This window comes from Ictidomys tridecemlineatus, chromosome 6 (genome assembly GCF_052094955.1).
Source record: "Ictidomys tridecemlineatus isolate mIctTri1 chromosome 6, mIctTri1.hap1, whole genome shotgun sequence".
Classification (NCBI taxonomy): Eukaryota; Metazoa; Chordata; class Mammalia; order Rodentia; family Sciuridae; genus Ictidomys; species Ictidomys tridecemlineatus.
In genome coordinates this window covers 56,993,035-57,017,368 of record NC_135482.1, presented here as the reverse complement: position 1 = coordinate 57,017,368, position 24,334 = coordinate 56,993,035, and the positions used below count along the sequence as shown (strand labels likewise).

General features: G+C 41.0%; 2 protein-coding genes and 1 long non-coding RNA gene across 3 annotated transcripts in view; 1 reads left to right on the top strand and 2 right to left on the bottom strand.

Annotated features, from left to right (window-relative positions):
- The window catches only part of Cs (citrate synthase), a 28,716-nt gene extending 18,652 nt beyond the window's left edge, over nt 1-10,064 (bottom strand). The window contains exon 1 of the mRNA XM_005335630.5: nt 9,768-10,064. Coding sequence (XP_005335687.2) covers nt 9,768-10,049 — 282 coding nt within the window. The 5' untranslated portion in view covers nt 10,050-10,064. The remainder of the gene's footprint in view (nt 1-9,767) is intronic.
- Nucleotides 10,065-10,067: 3 nt separating this feature from the next.
- On the top strand, nt 10,068-24,175 carry LOC144378648 (uncharacterized). Its single transcript, XR_013440563.1, has 2 exons — nt 10,068-10,478; nt 14,216-24,175. It is a non-coding gene; the product is annotated as an uncharacterized LOC144378648 (long non-coding RNA).
- Nucleotides 20,663-24,253, bottom strand: Cnpy2 (canopy FGF signaling regulator 2). Its single transcript, XM_005335633.4, has 6 exons — nt 23,983-24,253; nt 23,292-23,404; nt 23,017-23,132; nt 21,560-21,763; nt 21,304-21,400; nt 20,663-20,828 (listed from the first exon to the last, which is right to left on the bottom strand). Exons 2-6 carry the CDS (start codon nt 23,386-23,388, stop codon nt 20,785-20,787), a joined length of 558 nt encoding a protein of 185 aa, XP_005335690.1. The 5' UTR covers nt 23,389-23,404; nt 23,983-24,253; the 3' UTR covers nt 20,663-20,784.
- Between the last annotated feature and the right edge of the window lie 81 nt (nt 24,254-24,334).

The window sequence follows — 24,334 nt, the reverse complement described above, 5'->3', positions numbered from 1 at the left end:
CTGGCGTGAACATACTTTATATACAAAGATATAAAAAATTGTGCTCTATATGTGTAATAAGAATTGTAATGCATTCTGCTGTAATGTATTAAAAAAAATAAAATCAATTAAATTTAAAAAAAGAGCTTGAAATCTGTCTATAATGATAATTTTCCACATCTAAACCATCTTAAAAAGTTCCTATAATGGCTAGCTGCTTCTTCACTGGCAAGAGAAAAAATTATAAAACTCGTTTAAGCAGGGCATGGTACACTTCTAATCCCAGCAGCTCTGGAAGCTTTAAGACAGGAGGAACACAGATTCAAAACTAGCCTCAGCAATTGAGTGAGTCCCTAAAAACAAAACGAACAACAACAACAAAAAAAAACCTAGCTTAAGGTTAAGTCTTAGGAAAAAATAAATACACCAACCAAAACTATTCAAATTTGTGATAGAATCAGAGCCCAAATCTTAGATGAAATGCAATTTTAAGATTGAGGTCTTTCTTACATAAATATGAACATAAAACAAGAAACAGGTCATTTTTTCTCTGAGACAGAACTGTTAACCTACTGAGTGAGTTGTCTTTTCTTTTTCTTTGGTACTGAGGATTGAACCCAGTGGTGCTTAACCACTGAACCACATCCTCAGCCCTTTTTAAAATATTTTATTTAGAAGGCTGGGGATGTGGCTCAAGCGGTAGCGCACTCGCCTGGCATGCGTGAGGCCCGGGTTCGATCCTCAGCACCACATACAAACAAAGATGTTGTGTCTGCCGAGAACTGAAAAATAAATATTAAAAAATTCTCTCTCTCTTAAAAAAAATTTATTTAGAGACAGGGTTTCACTGAGTTGCTTAGGGCCTCACTAAATTGCTGGGGCTGGTTTTGAATTGTGATCCTCCTGCTTCAGCCTCCTGAGGCTAGGATTATAGGTGTACACCACTATGCCCAGTTCCTTTCACTTAATATTTAAAACAAAAAGAAGTAATCAGAAAAAAAAAAAAAAAGGGGAAGGTCACTTAAGACTATAAGAACACTACAACATTTAAAAGAAATCAAATATATCACAACTGCTACTTAGTTACATCCACCTCTCAATTCTATCCGCATAAGGGTTGGGGGTGGGCCAGGGTTATGGCTCAGTGGTAGAACGCTTGCCTAACTTGTGTGAGGCACTGGGTTTGAACCCCGGCACCACATAAAAATAAACAAATAAAATAAAGTAGCAGTCTTAATTTCCTTTATAGATAGCTTCTTTGCTATTTAATGAGGAGCTTTAGGAACAACCTAAAAAGAGCTGATCTCAAACATTCCCTAATCCCACATCAGCAATACTTCTTAGCCAGATCTCCAATGTGCAAAGCAATGCTGGCTTGTAAAGAGCTTGCGTAAAATGGACTAAGGATTAAGTAAGTACACATACACACACACACTCTTTATTGGCATTCTCTCTCTCTGGAGAACTGCTTAAATGCTGGAGTAGAAAAAATTCATGTTAGAACAACTTTAAGGATGTTACAGGAGTTAGGAAATCTGGGTTCTAGTCCCAGATCCTTTACTAAATAGATATCCAAAGCAAATCAATTACTGTTTCCCATTCTATTTTCACATTTAACATAAAACTACTTAGCTTACAGTCTTGATTCTAAGGTTTTAAGAAGCATGCATATAAAAGTACTTAAAAACCTTGCTATTTGAGGCTGGGGAGTAGCTCAGTGGTAAAGCATCTGCCTAACAAGCATGAGGCCCTGAGTTCAATCCCCATCACCACATAAAATATAAACAACAATAAAAAAAATGATATTAAAAAAAAGAAAAAAAGAAATGCTTTAAAAAAAATCTTGGTATTTAAGCAAGAGTGTGGTGGTGCTCATCTATAATCCTAGCTATTCAAGAGGATGCAGCAGGAGGATGGCAAGTTCAAGAGTTCAAGTCTACCGGGGTGGGGATATGGCTCAAGTGATAGAGTACTTGCCTAGCATTTGTGAGGCACTGGGTTCGATTCTCAGCACCACATAAAAACAAAATAAAGATTAAAAAAATAGAAGAGTTCAAGTCTACCTTGGGCAACATAGTAAGACCCTATCTCAAAATGGGAATGCAGCTCAGGGATAGAGCACTTGTCTTGCACGTATGAGGCCCTGTGATCAGTCCCTAGTATCAGAAAGAAAGAAAAAACAGGAAAAAAGGCAGGGAGACAAGCAGTCAGTCAGTCGTGGTGTCAGACCTACTGAACTCAAATCTACAGTTTGGAGAAGCAGTTATTAAGGAGTGAGTTCTAAATTCAGGTTCTGCCACTTTCCTTCTGTGTTATCTTGACTATGTGACCTAACTTCTAAGACCCAGTTTTTGCATGTCTAAATGAAGTCAATTCCAAAGTAGTCAAGGGAAGTACATGAAATAATTTACATGGAAGCTCTAACATTGCCTTGTACGTATATGAGCTCAATAAATATTTGTTTCTTAGAAATGTTGTTACATACCATCTAGTGTCAAAACTCTTGCCTGAGCCAGGTGCAGTGATATACACCAGTGACTCAGGAGGCTAAGGCAGGAAAATCGCAAGTTCAAAGCCAGCCTCAGCAAAGTGAGTCTTAGAGCAACTCAGCAAGGCTTTGTCTCTAAATAAATATAAAAAAGGGCTGAGGATTGACTCAGTGGTTAAGTGCCTCTGGGTTCATTCAGTTTTGATACAAAAAAAAATAAAAAATAAAAAATTCTCTTACCTGGAGCTGAATCACAGAAAAGAGTGTGTCAAGCTTGAGGAGAAAGTGTATGGATAATTTCCTTCAGCAGCAGAATAAGAAATAAAACCTCAACTTCCTTTTATTTTAACATTATTATTTTTGTTGTTCTTGTGATCCAACACAGGGCCTTGTATCAGCTAGGCAAGCACTCTACCACTGAACTACCTCTCCAGCCCTCAACTCTGATCACAAAGAGAAGTGCCATAGAGAGAGGAAAGAGTTTAACTAATCCTAGTCTCCATCAGCTGAGTAAATAACTCTTGACAGAAGGGGCTTAAGAACTGCCACACCCAAAACTTTGTACCTCATTTCATCTACAGGCTACCAAAGAAAGCTGCTGAATGGCTTTATCCAGTACATTCAGGTTATGTACTGATGGGACAGGCGGATTACAAACTTCTGAGTCATCTTTGAACTTCTACCTCAGCTCCTCCCCAACCCTGGAGGTGTGACAGTTGGAATTTTGGTTTCCAGTGGCATGGCATATATAGAGTTACCTTACTGGAAAGACAGCTGTCAGGTGAATCAGGCAGTCATTTCACTCAATAGGTCAGCTTCATGGGGAGAGATAAAGAAAGCTGCTTCCAAAGATAAGGGCCTAGCTCATAATGGCTGACAGCCAGGATTCTCCACATAGTGGAAGTAGGAGGCTTTTTTCAAACCTCATATACTGTCACCCCATTGCAAGAATGCTTCCAGTGAGTTTGTTATTATTATTATTTTTTTTTTTTTTTATTTTTTTTTTTTAAAGAGAGAGTGAGAGAGGGGGACAGAGAGAGAGAGAATTTTTTTAACATTTATTTATTTTTTCTTAGTTCTCGGCGGACACAACATCCTTGTTGGTATGTGGTGCTGAGGATCGAACCCGGGCCGCACGCATGCCAGGCGAGTGCGCTACCGCTTGAGCCACATCCCCAGCCCGAGTTTGTTATTATTGATACAAGTGGGTCAAGACTGAAACATGCTGAGATGGAAACAATATAAAAATTAAAAGAAAAAGGCCAAGAAAGGAAAAAGACTATATGCAGGAAATTCTGCCAAACACTTGCCTATAGTACTTAAGAATATTCCTGGAATAGGATATTGAGCAAGTCAGTTATCAAATATCAATGAACTGTGGGCTGGGGATGTGGCTCAAGTGGTAGTGCACTCGCCTGGCATGCGTGCGGCCCGGGTTCGATCCTCAGCACCACATACAAACAAAGATGTTGTGTCCGCCGAAAACTAAAAAATAAATATTAAAAAATTCTCTCTCAAAAAAAAAAAAAAAAAAAAAATCAATGAACTATTCCCTCCCCGCAATTCTGAGAATAAGAGAATCTTGTACAGATAACTACTTTTTTTTTTTTTTTAAAAGAGAGAGTGAGAGGAGAGCGAGAGAGAGAACTTTTTTTTTAAAGAGAGAGAGTGAGAGAGGAGAGAGAGAGAGAGAATTTTTAATATTTTATTTTTTAGTTCTCGGCGGACACAACATCTTTGTTGGTATGTGGTGCTGAGGATCGAACCCGGGCCGCACGCATGCCAGGCGAGCGCGCTACCGCTTGAGCCACATCCCCAGCCCCAGATAACTACTTAATCAATAATGTAGTTATTTCCTTCTTGCTCCTCTTAACCTATTATCATCACTGGTCTACAACTATGACCCTTACTCTACCAGGGAGAAGAAAACTTTTGATTCTCCACCCTAGGCTATATCTTACTATACATCCAGGAGCTAACATTAAAAGCTTGAGAGAGATGATCCTGATTTTAGCAGGACCCTTGTCCTTCATCAACCAAAGATCAGAGCTGGACAAGCCAGGATTGATTTAGCTGATGGAACAAACATAATGCACTAATAACTGGTAGGGAAAATTGTGCCTACAATTGTGCTTCTTTTGCAAAAGAACAACTTGCTTTAAGAGAAAAAGAACTTGCCTAGGACAAAGACTGCTCTCTCCCCAGAAGCAGGTCAGAGAACTAAAGCCATTTAATGTTTGTGTTTCACATGGTGATACTGGAAGTTGGCCTGCAACGTTCGGTCAGGCTACTTAATAGCCTAAGCAAAGTTGTCTTCAGATTTCACGCCGACTGCCTTCATATTCATAGGCGTTTCCTTAATAATTCTATCATCTCCCAACAGTCTCTTGCCTAAATATCTTGATCAGAGAGAAAGACCAAAAAAGATACCACTCAAACCTTAAACAAGAGTCTTAAAATGGGCTGCAGCTTCGGTTGTAGCCCAATGGTAGAGAGCTTGTCTGGCATATGTGAGGCATTAGGTTTGATTCTCAGAACCACAAAGAACTAAATAAATAAATATGGGGCTGGGGATGTGGCTCAAGCGGTAGCGCACTCGCCTGGCATGCGTGCGGCCCGGGTTCGATCCCCAGCACTACATACCAACAAAGATGTTGTGTCCGCCAAGAACTAAAAAAAAATAAATATTAAAAATTCTCTCTCTCTCTCTCCTCTCTCACTCACTCTCTCTTAAAAAAAAAAAGAGAAATAAATAAATAAAATGAAGGTAGTATGTCCATTTACAATTAAAAAAAAAAAGTCTTAAAATTTCCTTTCAGTATAAGCCTTTATTGTTAACAAATACTTATTGAACACCAAATTTTTATATGTGAACTGAGTGCATGCTAGTAAATAAAGTATATAAGACCTATTCCTTGGGGCTGGGGATGTGGCTCAAGCAGTAGCGCGCTCGCCTGGCACGCGTGCGGCCCGGGTTCGATCCTCAGCACCACATACAGACAAAGATGTTGTGTCCGCTAAAAAATAAATATTTAAAAAATTTTCTCTCCCTCTTTCTTTAAAAAAAAAAAAAAAGACCTATTCCTTAATACTTTCTCAAGAATTATAGCAATTCCCTCACTTCAGCTAGGAGTTCTTACAAGTTTTAGTTCCTAAAACTTCCCAACGCATTTGGAGGGTGGGGGGGAAGGCCAATTAAGAAAAACTTATAGAAAATAGCTTAAAGCACAATACTTCTTAGAACAGTTTTATTTATTTATTGCAGTACTGGGAACTGAAACCAGAGGCAGTCTACCACTGAGTCACATCTCAGCCCTTTTTATTTTCAGACAAGGTCTCACCAAGTTGCTTAGTTACTTTTTTTTTTTTTTTATAGCTTTTTTTTTTTTGAGAGGAGAGAGAGAGAGAGTTTTTAACATTTATTTTTCAGTTCTCGGTGGACACAACATCTTTGTTGGTATATGGTGCTGAGGATCGAACCCGGGTGGCATGCATACCAGGCGAGCGCGCTACCGCTTGAGCCACATCCCCAGCCCCTGCCTAGTTACTTTTGAAATTAAAAAAAAAAAAAAAAAAAAAGAAGACCCTGGGAATTATATACATCCAGGGTCTTGTGCATGCTCATCACTGAACTATACCTCTAGTCCTGAACTTGACTTTTATTTATTTGTGGTGCTGGATTTCAAACCCAGGGTCTTGCACATACTAGGCAAGTTCTCTAATACTGAACTACAGCCGTGCCTACTGATTTTTTTAAAAAAATATTTTTTGATTGTCAATGGACCTTTATTTTATTTATTTATACGCAGTGCTGAGAATCACATGCTAAGCAGGAGCTCTACCATTGAGCCAACCCCGCTGCCTATTAATTTTTAAAACAATTGCTAAAAAAAAAAAAAAAAAAAAACTCATCCAAATTCTCAAGTTTCTTACAATACAGCTAATAAAGCAAGTTACAAACAAAAAGCCTGTATGTAGTTTCAGTAGCCTAACAGTGTGGTCCTAGCACCACCACATCATCAGCCAACTAATGATGCATGAAAACATACAAATTCTGGATCCCATCCTACCTCTGCTGAATCATAACCTGTAGGTAGGATCAAGGAATCTACATTTGAACAAGTATAATAATCATATCTCTGATTATGATGCCCACTGTAAATTTACAGACCCCTGAAAATGGCACTATGTTAAAAGAATACAGGGACCTAAGGACTTTGGGCAGGTGACACAAGAATTAAAGGACAGATGCTAAGAAAGATCTAGTTGGATACAGTGCCACAGGCCTATAATTCCAGCAGCTTGGCAGGCTGAGGCAGGAAGATCGCTAGTTCAAAACCAGCCTCAGCAATGGCAAGGCACTAAGCAACTCAGTGAGACCCTGTCTCTAAATAAAATACAAAACAGGGCTGGGGATGTGGCTCAGTGCCCAGTACCAAAAACAAAAAAAAAAAAGAAAGAAAAGATCTATTGCTAAGTTGTCTCACTACTGTTTTATATTTCACATCCTACTTAGTTATTATCACTGACCCCATTGCCTCCCCATGCTCAGGCATTCATTCACCTGTTAACAATCTGAAGACCACTAGGAAGAATACATGCACTCATTCCACCACAAGCACTGCATAAGGATTTCCCACTCCATCTGTGGTCTATCTAGTAAGCATCAAGGAATCAACATTACTTTGATTGGATTTTCTCAAAGCTCCAAACATCCTAGTTTGGAGGAGCAATTCTCGGTGGTATAAAAATTTCTTCAGTTAGGGTTAATTAAGCATGTTGACTTCAAGAATCCAGAAGTGAATTGGTGACCCTACTCCAATTCTCAGCCCAAATCCAAATCCAGATCACATATGAAAAGATGTGCATGTCTGTGCGTGTGCATGCATGTATGCTGGGGATTGAACCCAGGGCCTGGGTCATGGTATGAAAAAAGGGTTGGAGATATGGCTCAGTGTTAAATGTCCCTGGGTTACATCCCCGGCATTAAATAGAAAATAACCTAAAGCACAATACTGCTTAGAATAGTTACTCAAATAATGAATATATAAATAAATTACCTGAAAATGGATAGGAAGATGGTACAATGGAAGAATGACTTCTAAGGTTGAAAAAAAAAAAAAAACCTCTTATCAAAAAAGTGAAACTACATCTGACCTTGACAAAGTAATAGAGATTAGTTCTGGGTTAGAACTATTTTGCTTCCTTTATAAAACCTACCTTAATATCAAATGTAAAATCTATTACCAACAACAACAACAACCAATTAAACTACAGGTTAACCTAGAAAGCTCAGGCAGATGAGAGCAATACTGAAAGGTTTCTTGATATCCTGGTCATATAGCTTTGTTCTCAGGAAATTCCACTTCTGAGTAGTTTGATGGGTTTTGCAAGTTTTGTTTTGTTGCTTTTTTTTTTTCCTTGACAGTACTAGGGATTGCACTTAGGGTCCACCATCTACCACTGGGTTATTATATTCCCAGCCCTTTAAATTTTCTTTCCTTTTAAAAAAAATTTGAGACAGGGTCTCATTAAGTTACCCAGCCTAGCCTTGAACTTGCAATTGTCCTATCTCAGACTTCCAAATCATTGGGATTATAAGCAAGCACCACTGTGCCAGATGGGCTTTGCTGGTTTCAAGGGTCAAAGTTTTCAAATGGCCTTTCAATTTATAGGTTTCTAGAATCTTCAGGTCCATCTCTCTCTCTCTCTCTCTCTTTTTTTTTTTTTTTGGTGCTAAGAGTTTAACCCAGGGCCTTGAGCATGCAAGGCAAGCACTTTACCAACTGAGCTATTTCCCCTGCCTTTCAAGTCCCCTTCTAACATGAAAGTAAAGAAAATAATGATAACACAATTATGTAGACTTATCATTCCCAAAGTATTCTGAGGCTCCCTAGGGGCTTGTAAGACATGATAAATTCAAAAGGTAAATCCAAAAGATTTTTTCAAATTCACTGTAAGGCCAGACTATCTGGTCAAACACTAGGTTAGCAGCTTTGGAATAAGCTAATTATAGTGTCCCCTATTCTGCCAAAACACTATCTAGAACTTTCTTCATTTCCCAAGAGGCTTCCTTACCCTATTCCCTAGTAGCAGGAGAGACAAGAGCCAAGTAAGACAAATATCAGTCTCTACCTTGCTGCTGGGTGTGGAAGAACCAAGATAAATCCTATAGGTTGCACTTTATCTCTGCTAACCATGGAGAATATATAGAGCAAGCCAAAAACCATTCTAAACCTTTCCTTTCCTTCAAGTGCTGACAGCTTCAAACTACAGAAAATATAATTTCTTTGCAAAAGAAGTCAAGGTCACTTGTGGGACTGTCCCTCCTTGGATTAGAGGACTGGTACTCTTTTAACAGCAGTTTCTCTGCTTAAGGGGCAAGTTATCTAGAGCCAAAATTATTGTCAGTTTGAAATCGGGGGTATCATTATCTGGAACAGCATTTCTAGGATTCAAAAAAGCAATAAATATCTCGTAAAGGGCCCCAAAGAATAAGAGGACGTTTCCCTGGGTAAAGAAGACTTAAGATCCTTAACAAAACCAGGGCTAGCAAGTAGTAGGGCTGGTCATGTGACCTTGGCTTTACTACCTCATACCGAGTATCTGCATTTATTGGCTTGTAGTTTAGTGGAACCACCTTTCTGGTTCTTTCTCCAATCATACCTGTTAAGTAGGAGTTTTACGAAAATTCTTCACCCCGCCCAAGCTAAGTGCAAGAGTTCCAAGGACAAAGAGGAGCTGGAGTACCCCATCTCTAGCACAAACTGCTAGTTACTAAAGTCTTCAATAACTGTGTTGAATAGAAACAGGCAGTTGGGGAACTGACAAGGCCCTCCCTAAAAATCAGAGCCAAAATTAGCCTCCGCTCCAGCTCTGGGACAGAGTGAGCACATCTGCTCACTCCCACCCCCTCCTCCAAACAATTCTTTCCATAACTCTAGTGAAACGCCACACCTCTATCCTCTATTGGCGGCTCTAGTCTTGGCTCCTTCTTCATTCAGAGTCACACAAACCCACTTAGACATGCAGGATGCCAGTAAGGTCGGGGCTCTGCACCCGCCCCAGATTGCAGGCCGGCACCGACAGCATTCGTCTCACCCTAAGGAGCCGGAAGGGCAGCGTAGCACATGGCCCCGGGAGCTCTAAGGAGGGCTGGCGACAAGCCAAACGCAGGGCTCCTTTAAGACGCGCAGGGGTGCGCGCGGGTGTGGGAGGGAGGAAAGACCCCGGCTATTGAGGGCCTGCGGTCGCCTCAGCCCCACCCCAGAACGGCGCGCTCTCTCCCCTAGTTGCTCACCTTGGCTCCCAAGAGCCGTGCGGCCGCAGTGAGTAAAGCCATGGCAGGCAACTCTAGGATCTGATGGGGAGGGAAAGAGGGGAGAGAGATGCGGCAGAAACGGGAGCCGCCGCCGCTGCACCAGAGGCCGTGCCAACGGGTAGACAAGGTTGAAAGGAGGCGGCTGAGGGAAAGGGTAGACGAACCGGCAGCGGCGCCCAGCTCGGGGTCCTCGGTGAGGCCCCGCCCCCTGCCCGGAACCCGATCCGCCCATCTCAGGGGATTTACCCCGAGGTGCTTCATTGGTCCGGCATGATGGAGGGGCGGAACCTGATTCATTGACAGCTATTGTGGCGGGGAGGATTGGACCGCGCGGATTAGGCTAATTAAGGGTGATTTGCGGGGGGCGGACGAGGGGGGGAGGTTGTAGGTGGCTAAAGTTGTGCCTGAGAACTCAGTTAACTTCCTTTGGCTTTTCCTTTGCCCTTAACACATTTGGGGTTAGTTCTCCTGAGAATACTAATGACGAATATCCAGGACTTGACCTTTGAAGATCTTCGGCATCCAACTCCTTAATATACTATCATAACAACTGATCATTGCCGGCTCATCCTACCCCTTGTTCTTAAAGAATGTGTTCGGTTATTGACTTATTTCATGGCCATGGAGGTGACATCACGTGGAAAACCAGCTATGATGCCAGAGTTAACTGCTTGGTGGAGAGCATTTGAGGTCAGCAGAGGCAATGATATGATAGATGCTCTTGCCCCAATTAATAGGGAGAAGAACAAAATTTTGAGGCTGAATATCTAGTGTCCTTTATGAGCTGTCAAGGGTGCATCTAATGCCAGGAAACCCAAGGCATAACCCCCCCACACACATGGGGGCCGGAGATATAGCTCAGTTGGTAGAGTGCTTGCCTTACATGCATAAGACTCTGGGTTCTAATCCCCAAATCCACCAAAAAAAACCCAAAAAACAAAAAAACACCCCCTTGGGCTGGGGCTATAGCTCAGTGGTAGAGCGCTTGCCTGGCACGCGTGAGGCACTGGGTTTGCTCCTCAGCACCACATAAAAATAAATAAAGGCACTGTGTGCGTCCACAGCTAAAAAAATATTTTAAAAAAACCCCACCCCTTTATTATGAAGGCATCCAGTGCCCCTGAGTTCTGGACATTAGTCTCCACTACCACACCAATCACATAGCACTGTACAGCCAGCCCACATTTAGCAATAAAATCAGAAGCTGCAGACCAACCTTTATCCAGGATGGCATTAGGCACCCTCGGTTTTTGTCACACCACTCACATTATTCCCATAGGGCTTCTGGGCCATTTAGCCTATTTGGCTACCTTCTATACTCTCTTATCTTGTGCTCCCCTAGCGACCTATGGCATTAAATGGCCATTAAATGGCTCTGAAGTGATCTTCCACACCACTTTTTTTTTTTTTTTTAAATTCTTGTAGGTAGAACAAGACTTCAAGACTTTTGTAATTTCCTTAAGCCTGCATTGTCGTTGGTTCAAGGACAGAGAGGAGCTGACCTAGGATCAGGACATCTTATCTACAAACCCCAAGCCTTAAGTGAATAGTCCTTTTATCTTCCCACATAGCAATAACAAGGTTCAGAGGTCTCACTATCCATCTAAACCAGGTTTAGATAGACCTCATTTATAAAGAACTTATTAGAATCTAGTTTATAGCCTGGACTTGGAAAAAGAAAACTCCTATTTTCTCACCCTAATTTTTTTTCATAGCCAACTTCACACCTATCAATGCTCCTCTAACTTCGAGATTTAATAGGTAGTTCTTAGGAAAGAAATTATAAACAAGCCACACAATGCTTCAGAGGAGCACTGACCTCAGGTATCTCACCAGTAACTTCAAAGCTCCATTGATCAATATTTGCTCCCAATTTAGCATCTCACAGAGATTTCCTCCTAACCCTAGAGTAGTCTAACCTGGCTCCTTCCCTCTGGTTAATTATTCACAGTGACTAGCCAGCAGATCAGAGGACTGAACTCCAGTGCCCCAGGAGATAGTAATCATTCTCAGGGTGAGGTACCAAAAGGACAATTATTAGGTGGCCTCAAGGATAACCCATTTTGGAGTTTTAATATTTAAAGCAAGTCGGGCTGGGGATGTGGCTCAAGCGGTAGTGCACACACCTGGCATGCGTGCAGCCTGGGTTCGATCCTCAGCACCACATACAGACAAAGATGTTGTGTCTGCCGAGAACTAAAAAATAAATATTAAAATTCTCTCTCTCTCTCCTCTCTCTCTCTAAAAAAAAAAAAAAATTAAAGCAAGTGTCAGGAACTGCAATGTTCTGAGTCTCTTGACATAGGGTCCAGGAGCCCAGCATCAAGAGGATTTTATAGGGTTAGGGTTGTGGCTCAGTGGCAGAGTGCTTGCCTCGCACATGTGAGGCACTGGATTCCATCCTTAGCACGACATAAAAATAAATAAACAAAATAAAAATATTGTGTCCATGTATAACTAAAATTTTTTTTTTAAAAAAAGAGGACTTTATAGACTTGTATGGAAGTTGTCCAATTGTGATATCCAGTGCTATAAGACCAGTGGGAAAGCCCAGGGATCAAAAGGGCAAAATGGGATCTCCCAGAAGCTGGTTTAGTCTGTCTCTCTCTCTTTCTCTCTCTCTCTCTCTATATATATATATATATATTTTTTTTTTAATTTTTATTTATTTTTTATTTTTGTAGTTGTAGATGGACAGAATGCCCTTAATTTACTTTTTTATTTTTATATGGTGCTGAGAATTGAACCTAGTGCCCCATGCATGATAGGCAAACACTCTGCCACTGAGCTACAGTCCCAGCCCTTATTTTATTTTATTTTTTTAAGAGAGTGTGAGAGAGAGGGGAACAGAGAGAGAGAGAGAGAATTTTAACATTTATTTCTTTTTTCTTAGTTCTTGGCAGACACAATATCTTCGTTTGTATGTGGTGCTGAGGATCGAACCCGGGCCGCACGCACGCTAGGCGAGCGCGCTACCACTTGAGCCATATCCCCAGTCCCCCCTTATTTTTTTCTTATGCTAGGGATTGAATCCAGGCCTCCCAGACACCCCCCTGCTGCACCCCGCACCCATATGCTAGGAAAGCACTCTAAGCTATATAAACCTCCAGATCTGGAGTCTCTTTCTTTTTTTATTTTTAAATTTTTTTTTTATTGTTGGTCGTTCAAAAAACTACATAGTTCTTAATATATCATATTTCACAGTTTGATTCAAGTGGGTTCTCTTTCTTTTTTTTTAATTTTTTTAGATATTTTTAATTTTTATAGGGTTTTACTTGTTATAGGACCTTTATTTTATTCATTTATTTATATGTAGTGCTGAGAATTGAACCCAGTGCCTCATACATGCTACCACTAAGCGACAACCCCAGCCCTAGAGTCCCCTTCTAAACATACATGGGACCTGGGGAAGTGGAAAGTTAAGAGAAGTTTGGTTTGAATAAAGCAGCCAAGTGACCTCTAGGTTCAAATGTAATTAATCAAGTGCCTGAGAACTAGAGAAGGCAAAATAGAAGGCTGATTGAGAACATTATGACCTTGGAGGGTCTCTTTAAAATGGAGTGGCAGTGGTTCCCCCTGGTGGCCAAACACAAGTGGGAGAATGCAGCCTAAATAGAACCTATTTATTTATTTGGTAGTGGAGATTGAATCCACAAGCACTTTTACTACAGCAACATCCCCAGTCCTTTAAATTTTTTTAGACAGGGTCTCACTAAGTTGCTTAGGGTTTCAGTAAGTTGCTGAGGCTGGCCTTGAACTAGGAGTTCTCCTACATTATCCTCCCTAGTCACTGGGAGTACAGGTATATACCACCATACCTGGCAATATAACCTGTTTAAATAACTGCATACCATGGGTAAACCAAACTTTTGTATTTAATAGATAACAGCTAACATGTACTGAGTAGTCATTATTTTTGGTTATTATGTAAATATGGTACATGCCAGCTACTTGGGAAGCCAAGGCAAGAGGATCACAAGTGCAAGGCCAGCCTGGACAAGTTAGCCAGACCCTGTTTAAAAAAAAAAAAAAAAAAAGACTGAAAGGACTGGAAATGTAGCTCCATGGTAATGTGCTCCTGGATTCAATTCCCAGTACAGAAAGGAAGGAAGGAAAAAAGAATCTATTAATTAATCTGCACAACTCTAATATATGTAGGTAATAGCATCTCTAAAGAGAAGGAACTCCAGGCATAGATGATGAAGGATCCCACTCAGGATCATAGCTTGTAATTAGCATAGCTAGAATTCAGACTGAGGTCAGCCTTATTCTAGAACCTGTATCTTTACCAAACTATCAGCTTCAAGTTACCAAGGGGAGTTAGTGTGTGTGTGTTTCTCTCTTGCGCGCTCTCTCTCATAAATTAGTAGAAAGGTGCGTTACCATTGAGCCATATGTACAGTCCTTTTTTTTGTTTTGTTTTTTAGGTGTAGATGGACACAACACAATGCCTTTTATTTTATGAAGTGCTGAGGACAGAACCCGGTCCGGCCTGTACTAGGCAAGCCCTTACCGCTGAGCCACAATCCCAACTGTACAGTCCTTTTTATTTTTTATTTTGAAACAAGGTCTTTTTCTTAAACATGCTTTTATATATATGTTTATTTTTTAAATTATAGGTGGGTACAATATCTTTATTTTTATGTGGTGCTGAGGATTGAACCCAATGCCTCACACATGCTCCGCGAGCATTCTACCTCTGAGCCACAACCCCAGCCCTTGAAACAGGGTCTTGATAAGTTATTGAGGGTCTTACTAAGTTGCCCAGACTGGCCTTGATTGCAGTCCTCCTGTCTCAGCTTCCCCATTTGTTGCAATTACAGGTGTACACCACCAAACCAAGCTCAGGGGATTTTTCCCCCCCAGTGCTGGAAATTGTACCCAGGGCCTCAGACATACTAGACAAGTGTACTACCACTGACCCACATCTTCAGCCCCAAGGGGATTTTAAAGTAATTATACACTGTCTCCTGGAGTCAGTACATTACTACAAAGATATTTATAAAGATAAGGAACTATACAGTCTTACTCATCTTAAAACCTTTGTCCTTTCGTAACTGAAATACATGATAAATTGTGACCCCTACCACCACCAGACAACCAGGCATGATGGGACACGCCTGTAATCCCAAAGATTCAAGAAACTGAGGAAGGAGGATGGGAAATTTGAGATCAATCTGGGCAATTTAGTAAATCCTTGTTTCAAAATAAAATAAAAAGGACTGATTATGTAGCTCAGTGGTAGAGTGCTTGCCTACATGTCAATCCCTAGTACTGAAAAAAAAAAAAAAAAAGATGCTCTACCACTGAGCCATATCCCCAGCCCCTAAAATGGGCTTCTTGTGAGGAATAGTCTGGAAAAATGGCAGAAAAGAGAATATAATACTTTCCCACCACAGATTATTAAAATCTGTATGCATTCAAACTTGGAGCTAGTTTTCAGCTAATTTTTAAAAGTACTGTTTTTTTTTTTTTTTAAAGAGAGAGTGAGAGAGGAGAGAGAGAGATAGAGAGAATTTTTAATATTTATTTTTTAGTTCTCGGCGGACACAACATCTTTGTTGGTATGTGGTGCTGAGGATCGAACCCGGGCCGCACGCACGCCAGGCGAGTGCGCTACCGCTTGAGCCACATCCCCAGCCCTAAAAGTACTGTTTAACACAGTCATTGGAGACTGCATAACAGAAAGAACACTAACCTAGGGTTAAGATTATCCCTGGTGGGGGGCTGGGGTTGTGGCTGAGCAGTAGAGTGCTCACACCCTGGGTTCAATCCTTAGCACCACATAAACATAAATAAATAAAGTATTATGTTCAACTACAACTAAAAAATAAATATTAAAAAAAAAAAAAAGATTATCCCTGGGGTCTCAGCTCCTGACTAGAAGGACACCTCTCTGAGCTTAGTTTCTTCATCTATAAAATACATGAAATCTGGGCTGGAGATGTGGCTCAAGCGGTAGCACGCTTGCCTGGCATGCGTGCGGCCCAGGTTCAATCCTCAGCACCACATACAAACAAAGATGTTATATCTGCCGAGAACTAAAAAATAAATATTAAAAAATTCTCTCTCTCTTTAAAAAAATAAAATAAAATAGATGAAATCTGTTTCATATAATCATAAAGATTGAGTGAGAATGTGTATGTGCTTGTTATATTAGTATTCAATGTATGAGTTTTCTTTCCCTTATTATTCATCCCTGTCTTATACATGTATATCCATTTTTTTTTTCTTGCAGCACTGGGAATGGAACTAGAGCTTTGTGCATGCTAAGCAAGCACTCTATCGAATCACATCTCCAGTATCTTTCTCCTACAGTCCATCCTATATTTAAGGGAATCTTAAATATGGCACATGCCCATAATCCCAATGACTCAGGAAACGTGTGTGTGTGTGTGTGTGTGTGTGTGTGTGTTTTGGGGGATTCTGGGGGCTTAAAACCAGGACCTTGCATATGCTAAGTAAGTGTTCCACCACTGAGTTACATCCCCAGCCCTTTTAAGTTTTGTTTTGAGACAAGGTTTGCTAAGTTTTCCATGCGTGTTCTTTTTTTTTTTTTTTAATTTTAATATTTAATTTTTAGTTTTCAGCGGACACCATTTGTATGTGGTTCTGAGGATCAAACCCGGGCTGCGCACATGCCAGGCGAGCGCACTGCCGCTTGAGCCACATCCCCAGCCCCTCCATGCTGTTTTTTTTCTTTTTTTGAGAGAGAGAGAGAGAGAGAGAGAATTTTTAACTTTTATTTTTTAGTTTTCGGCAGACACAACATCTTTGTTTGTATGTGGTGCTGAGGATTGAACCCTGGCCGCACGCATGCCAGGCAAGAGCGCTACCGCTTGAGCCACATCCCCAGCCCCTCCATGCTGTTCTTTAACTCCTGCTTCAGCCTTCCAGGTAGCTAGGATTATAGGAGTGTGCCACCTATCTGGCTTAAATCTATTTTTACCCCCTTTTTTTTGCAGCGCTGGCATCAAATCCATGGCCTCACAGATACTAAGCAAGTGCTTTACCACTGCGCCACAACCACCCACCCCTGCAAATGAATCCTTTCTAACTACAAAATAACCTCTATAAGAGCCTGTGTGTTGGTGGACCCCTATAATCCCAGCAGCTTGGAAGGCAGAGACAGGAGGCTCATGACTTCAAAGCCAGCCTCAACAAAAAGCAAGGCACTAAGTAACTCATTAAGACCCTGTCTCTGGGGTCTGGGGATGTGGCTCAAGAGGTAGCGCACTCGCCTGGCATGCACGGGGCCTGGGTTCAATCCTCAGCACCACATAAAAATAAAATAAAGATGTTGTGTCCACCGAAAACTAAAAAATAAATATTAAAAAAATTCTCTCTCTCTCTCTCTCTAAGACCCTGTCTCTGAATGAAAATACAAAATAGAAATGGGGATGTGGCTCAGTGGTCAAGTGCCCCTAAGTTCAATCTCCATACCCCCTGCCAAAAAAATAAAAAAGGATTTTTTGTTTTTGGGACAGTTTCATTATGCTGCTTAGGTTGGTCTCCAACTTGTAGTTTAAGTGATCTTCCTGCCTCAGTCTCTGGAGTAACTGGAACTACAGTCATGCAACACTGCATCTGGCTAAGCGGCCAGATTTTCACTTAATAAACTTCTGGTTATATCTGGACCTCATTTAATAGTCTTTGGAAATTACTTAAGTCCTAACATTTTACTGATAAACTAATTTAGAAGGCATCTAAAGCTTAAGTACAATTAAATTGGCAAGATTAGAGTACGTGCTCTACCAAATACTGGGTAATTTATTATAGTATGCTTTCAGGACGGTTCAGATGAATTCATAGATTCCTTGTGGTATGAATTAAAAGATGTATAATGTATATTTTAACACTGTGAGGATGGAAATAAGAGAATAACTTCCACCCTTTCCCATGTAAGATATATCCCGGTGTAACAATGGCAGACTCTCAGGCTAGAGAGGTTTTGTTGTTGTTATTCTGAAGATTAAACAGAGGGATGCTCTACCACTGAGCTACATCCCCTGACCTCCTTATTTGTTACTTTAAGACAGGGTATTGCTAAATTGCTGAGGCTAGCCTTGAACTTGCAATTTTCCTCCTTGTTGGGATTGCAGACATGTGCCACTGCATGTGGCTTGGAGAGTTAAGGTGTGCCTTGACAAACAAGTAAGGAATATCACAAGTAATTTGTATTGATTAACATTAAATTTATTCTATTCAAACTTGTGAATAATTTATTTAGTAAATTAAGAATTGAAGTTTCCTATAAGAATACTATTACTTACCCTTCTCATAAACCTTCTTTCTTTCTTTTTTTTTTTTGGGTACTGGGGATTGAACCCAGGAGTGCTTTACCACCGAGCTACATTCACAGTCCTTCTTGTTCATTATTTTTTATTTTCAGACAGGGTCTTGCTAAGTTGCTGAGACTGGTCTCAAACTTGTGATCCTCCTGCCTCAGAGTCCCAACCTGCTGGGATTATAGGCATGGGCCACCATCCCAGGCTCTCATAAAGCTTTCTTATGGAAGAGAAAGGAGTTTTTAGGTTCCAACAGACAGAACCCTGGGTATACTGTCAGGATTAGGAAGAATGTGAACATTACCTATGTGCATCATAGGAAAAACAGGCTTATAAGAACTGGTTTGGAAAACTGACTTAACAGGATACATCATTTCTCCAGGCTGGGGATATATCAAAAACAGTTGGCAGAGTGTTTGCCTTGTATGCACAAAGCCCTGGGTTTGATCCCCAACACCAAAACAAAACAAAACAAAACAAAAAAACCCACAGAATACAGCATTTCTTATGGCTGATAAGAGAAGATAAAATTAATACCAGGCTCTGAGTTTAGTATATAACTAATTTTGGAGGGCTTACTCTGACCTAGTTAATGTGTTAAATTTTTACAGGGACATACAATCATTATGTGTCAACTAATAACAAAAAAGTAACAACAAAAAAAGGTGATGAGAGACAAGAAATGTACAATTGACTAGATAAAAATGAGTTATTAGGATAATTTTTTCTACTAGCAAAAAAAAAAAAAAAAAAAAAAAACCAAAACACCAAGGTCCCAGCTAGGGCCATAGCACACATGGCCTGCAATCCCAGCAACTTGGGAGGCTGAGGCAGGAGAATAACAAGTTCAAAGCCAGCCTCAGCAATATGGCAACTCCCTAAGCAACTTAGCTACACCCTACCTCAAAATAAAAAATAAACAAGCCTGAGGATGTGATTCAGTGGTTAAACTCCCCTGTGTTCAATCCCCTGTACCAAAAAAAAAAAAAAAAAAAAAAGGGGAGGTAAAGCTGGGCATATGAGTGGCAAAATCCCCCTGGGTTTAATCCCCAGTACCAAAACATAAAAAGGCTGGGCTTGGGTTGTGGCTCAGTGGTAGAGCACTTGCCTATAACGTGTGAGGCACTGGGTTGGATCCTCAGCACCACATAAAAAAGAATAAAGTTACAGAAAAATGTATTTTAAAAAATTAATAGTGGGGTTGGGGTTGTGGCTCAGAGGTAGAGCACTGTCTAGCATGTGTGAGGCCCTGGATTACATCCTCAGCACCACATAAAAATAAATAAAGTAAAGGTATTATGTTCAACTACTTCTAAAAAAAAAAAAAAAACTAATAGCAAAAAATAAAATAAAAAGGCATCATAGCAATTTGTGGTAGAAGAAAACTTTGTTGAATACATTCATTCTGTGATTGTTCAAGGTATTAAGAGAAAAAAAAGACAAAAATAGAAGCTACTCTGTAGATTTGGCATTTGGGAAAATTATAGATCCAGTTTTGCCACTAAATATAGAAATTCAGGATCTGTGACTTCTCTGGGTCTGTTTTTTCATCTGTAAAGTAGGTAGAGGTGAACTAGATAAACCCCAAATTTCCCTTAGATTCTAAAATGCTATAATGTTTTAAAATTTTTGAAATGTTTATTCAAAGCATTCCTTGGACAGAGATGTTCCATTCTAAATCCTGGGACATCTCAGGATCCAGATGTTTAAGAAGTTTCTAAGGGAAGGTATCCTTTCGATTTTCATCCCTATGTCCCATACTGAATCTCTACATACACAGAAGGTGGGGACTTATAGTCCAGACTGACAATGGCTACTGATAGAAATGAGAAAGATATACTTTATTATTGCTGTTTGTATCAAATCTAAAAGCTTAGACTGGAAAGCAAGGCCTTTTATTAAATAACACTCCTTACCTCATCTGTCCCTATCCAATAAAGCCCTTATTTTTCAGCTGAGTTGGTCACATCCATTTTCCCCTTCCTGTTTCTGCTCTTGCTGGTCCCTCCATCTGGAAGGGCAGGGAGGGAAGAATAACACATGTCCATTATTTCCTTTAAGACTAAGCCCTGTCTTTATATTTTATCAGCATGAATACAAGGAATTTCTAGAAGTCTACACTATCATACAGTTATTTACATTCCCTTGCTTATACATAGATATTCCTCTTTTCTCCATTATTAGACTTTAAACACATTGTATTGAGTGTACACTGAATAAATGCTTATCTATTATCTAGTTTATTTATTTATTGGTACTGGGGATTTAACCAAGGGGTGCTTAACCTCTGAGCTACATCCCAACCCTTTCTGTTTTTTAGTTTGAGATCTCACTAAATTGCTAAGGCTGGCCTTGAATTTGTGATCCTCCTGCCTCAGCTGAGTTGCTGAGATTATAGGCATGTGTCATCAAACCCAGCTCTAATTATCTAGTCTATAAGTGGAACAGCATCCCAGAAAGCAAAAGAATTAATGGTTGGGCTATGTCAACTCCCTAATTCATCCTCTCCATTTTCTTTATTGTCTGCAAACCCCTATCTTCAAGCTTAAGGTAAGGGCCAATCCTTGACATGAAAAGACAACACAGTTTGAACTTTTGGTTTCGTATTTTTTTCAGTTCATTTCCATAAAAACATAATATAAAAAGCAATGCCACCATCTTCCCCTTGTGGGGTGATCCATCAAGCTGGTCTGGGCTGCTCCAGTGGTTCATAGCTCATCATGAGATATGTGAAGGGCATGGTCACATAGATCTGCAAATAGCACATAACAATTTAAAGAAAAATGCCACTATTATACTGATATGTACCACTATCAAGAAAATACCAAAGCCAAACAGACACATATACCAACCACCACTCTTCAAAATATATACTTATAAATAACAAAATACTGGGCTGGGAATATAGCTCTGTGGTAAAGTGCTTGCCTAATATCTCTAGGCCCTGGGCTCAATCCCACTACACACACACACAAAAAAAAAAAAAAAAAAGAAAAGAAAAAGAAAAAAGAAAATAAAAATCCCCACTATTCCCTCACTTATATCTCAAATCAGAGAACTATAAATTCTGAAAGCTGACAGAAAGAGAATGGAGAGGAAAACAACTCAGGTCCTTAGGCCAAGGGAAACGGAAGCCAATTCTGAAGGTTTAATCAAAGGATTTTGTGGGAGAGGGGATGGGAATGCACAAGGCTATATAATTAGGAGATTAAATAGGATTAGCTTACCTGTTCGCTTACTGCAAAGTTTGTCTTTAACATTGTCAGCCTCTCGGGAAAAGAATTCAATAAGTTCATCCTCATATTCCTCCACAATGCTCTCACACTGCCAAAATCAAGGGAGAAATGAGTGACAGAACAGCAAGAAGAGGCCTCTTGCTCCCACCTCTAGAGAAGAGGATAAAGATACAGACCCAAATTTCAAGGTGTGCTGTCCAACAACCCCCTAATTTCCAAGAACCAACTACCCACAGTAATAGCTCACCGCAAACTTGAGTGTGCCACTGATATCTGAATCAATTCGGATGCCTTGTAGGTCTAGTTCACTGGATTCTCCATTCCGGCCCACAACACGAACGTAGTTCTTGCGGTGGGTGGATGGATCAATCTGTTCCCCATATTCCTTCATGCGGTCACATACCTCCTCTAGCAGCTCTGTGAGGTGGGCCTCTGAGCGGGCATAAGGTACCTAGAAATGTCCTCAGCATTGGGTCACTCAGTCTACCTCATAAACTAGTAATTTATTTTTAATTTTTTAAAAATACTTTTATTTCACTTATTTATTTTTATGCAGTGCTGAAGATCGAACCCAGGGTCTCGCACGTACAAGGCGAGCATTCTATCATTGAGCCACACCCCTAGCCCATAAACTAGTAATTTATGTCCTTACTTTTCCTTCCAAATCTAGCTCAACCAACCTGTTCTAAAACACTTTCTCTAATTAAAAATAGTATGATTGGGGCTGGGGTTGTGGCTCAGCGGTAGAGCACTCGCCTAGAATGTGGGAGGCCTTGGGTTCAATCCTCAGCACCACATAAAAAATAAATAAATAAAATAAAGATTATTTAAAAAGCATGTTTTACTTGTATAGTTTCAACTGCCAAATATAATGTTCTTGTTTTGCCTGATTACACATTGGCTCCAAATCAAAAGTAGATTAACTTTTTTAGGCTTTGACTGGGGATTGAACCCAGGGGTGTTTTACCACTAAGCCACATCCCAAGCCCTTTTTTATTTTTAATTTTGAGACAGGGTCTCACTAAGTTGCTTAGAGTTCCACTAAATTATTGAGATTGACCTTGAATTAGTGATCCTCCTGCTTCAGCCTCCCAAGTTGCTGGGATTACAAGTATGTACCACCACTCTTGCTCTCTTTGATTAACAAACTGTGTTATTTCCCTTTAATTCTCTTAACTCTTGTGGATGTAAGTAATATATATTTGTTCTTTTTGGTATTAAAATGAGATTAATTCCTGCCCTCAATAAAAGCATTAAAGTGACAATGTAGAAAACATCATAACATTAACATTTTTGTATATACTACTCACTAGGTAGAGCTTTATGTGTTTGTATTATGTTTCCACTAAAAGAAATTTCCTAATTACAAGGATAAGACCTTTTATTCTTTTTTGAATGAATGTTTATATGTACTCCATAGTGAAGCGTAAGTCCTATGGATTAAGGAAGTAGAGAAGGGAGCTGTTCAAATTTCCCTGTCTGCTAATAACTTCTGTGGCAGAAATAAAATATTAAAGTTTGCGAGTCAGAAAGCAAGTGCACAGGGTAATTTAAGCATCCAGCCTCTTCCAAATGAGACGGAGCCTAATCTTTTAGATAACCCTTAGGTTCAGTTTTCTTCACTTCAATTAAACCAAGGTTCTTCTTGAGTTCTCATTCATAGCCAGACTGAGCTACTTTATTTGGGGGAACAGTAACAGTTACCTCCACCACTGACTGGCTGCCATCTGGATTAATCCGGAAAGATCCCATCTGAATGGTCTTCTTGGGATCCACCTGAGCAATTTCCCACTCTAGTTCATCCACCAGAGCCCTGCAAGCTGGTGCAAGGAGAGAGAATTGAGGAATGGAGGGGAAGGCGCAGAGGTAGAAGGAGAATTGATCAACCCAAGGATTTCCATTCATCCTTCTCCCATGTCTTGTATCTGTCTAATGCCTCTCAAGAATCTGCTTCCTCCCATTTCTCTTTGTGCCTTTACCTCCACAGTGTAGATCCTGGCTCCTTCGAGCTGAAGCAGTTCCCAGCAGGGCTCCCAGAAGCAGTGCCAGCCAACCCCAGCCTTTCATCTTTAGCATAATGGGGTCGCTCCACCTAGGTTTGTATGGGAAAAAATATAGGAATGAGAGCCAACTCCATTTTTCCCTGATGCCCCATCCCCACCCTCTCCTTCCCATCCAAAGGCCTTGAAAGGCCTCAGTGTGACTCTGATTCTACTTTCTAGGAAATGGCCGAGACTCATAAGGGTTCCTCTGTGCCAGTGCTTGAGGGGCCACATTCCTCCAGGAGGTGGGTGAGCTCCAGTTTAGTACTTGGAATTCAGTTCCAGAAACTATGTCGATAGGTGAGGCCTTGGATGTTGGTACTTTAACACAGGATGCTGAAGGCTCATAAGGCTGTGTGGCAGCCACTGGACAGAGGTTGGCACAAACTCAGAGGGTGCCAGCCATCAAAGAGCCTCATTCAGGCCAGGAAGCTGGTGAGACTTCTCAATAACTAGGGCCTATTTGGGTCCAGCACCGAAGAATCCTGCATCTCCACCTCCAACCTATAAGTTATTGCTGGCTACCCGTGCAGACCAGTCCCCTTTCTATGGACTCCGCCATTGCTTTCGCTCAGGTCTATTCCCAACCCTTAGCGCCCCGCGCCTGGGCTGCCCGCGTCAGTCCCACCTCGGCTCCCAGGGCCGCCGCCGTGGCCCAGGCGCTGGAAGACGGCTGGACTCTCACTTTGGCCTCGGTGGCTCCCAACCCTAGCACCTGGCTGCAGGAGAGAGGGGCTGTCCAGGTTTCTCCAGACCCCTTCTGCGCTTTCCACGCTAGGGGTACCCTAGGCAGCCGCCTAATCCAGGTTCCCGCACCTAAATAGGCACCCAACTGGTTCAGAGGCACAGCTGTGCAAGCCCCCACCAGGGAATGACCCCAAGCCCGCCCCTCTAAACTCTCGCGCGAACAGGCAGCTTATGAGTGGCTCTGAGGCAGCGAGGACCCCATCGATCGCAGAAGGACCCAGACTTGCGTGGCG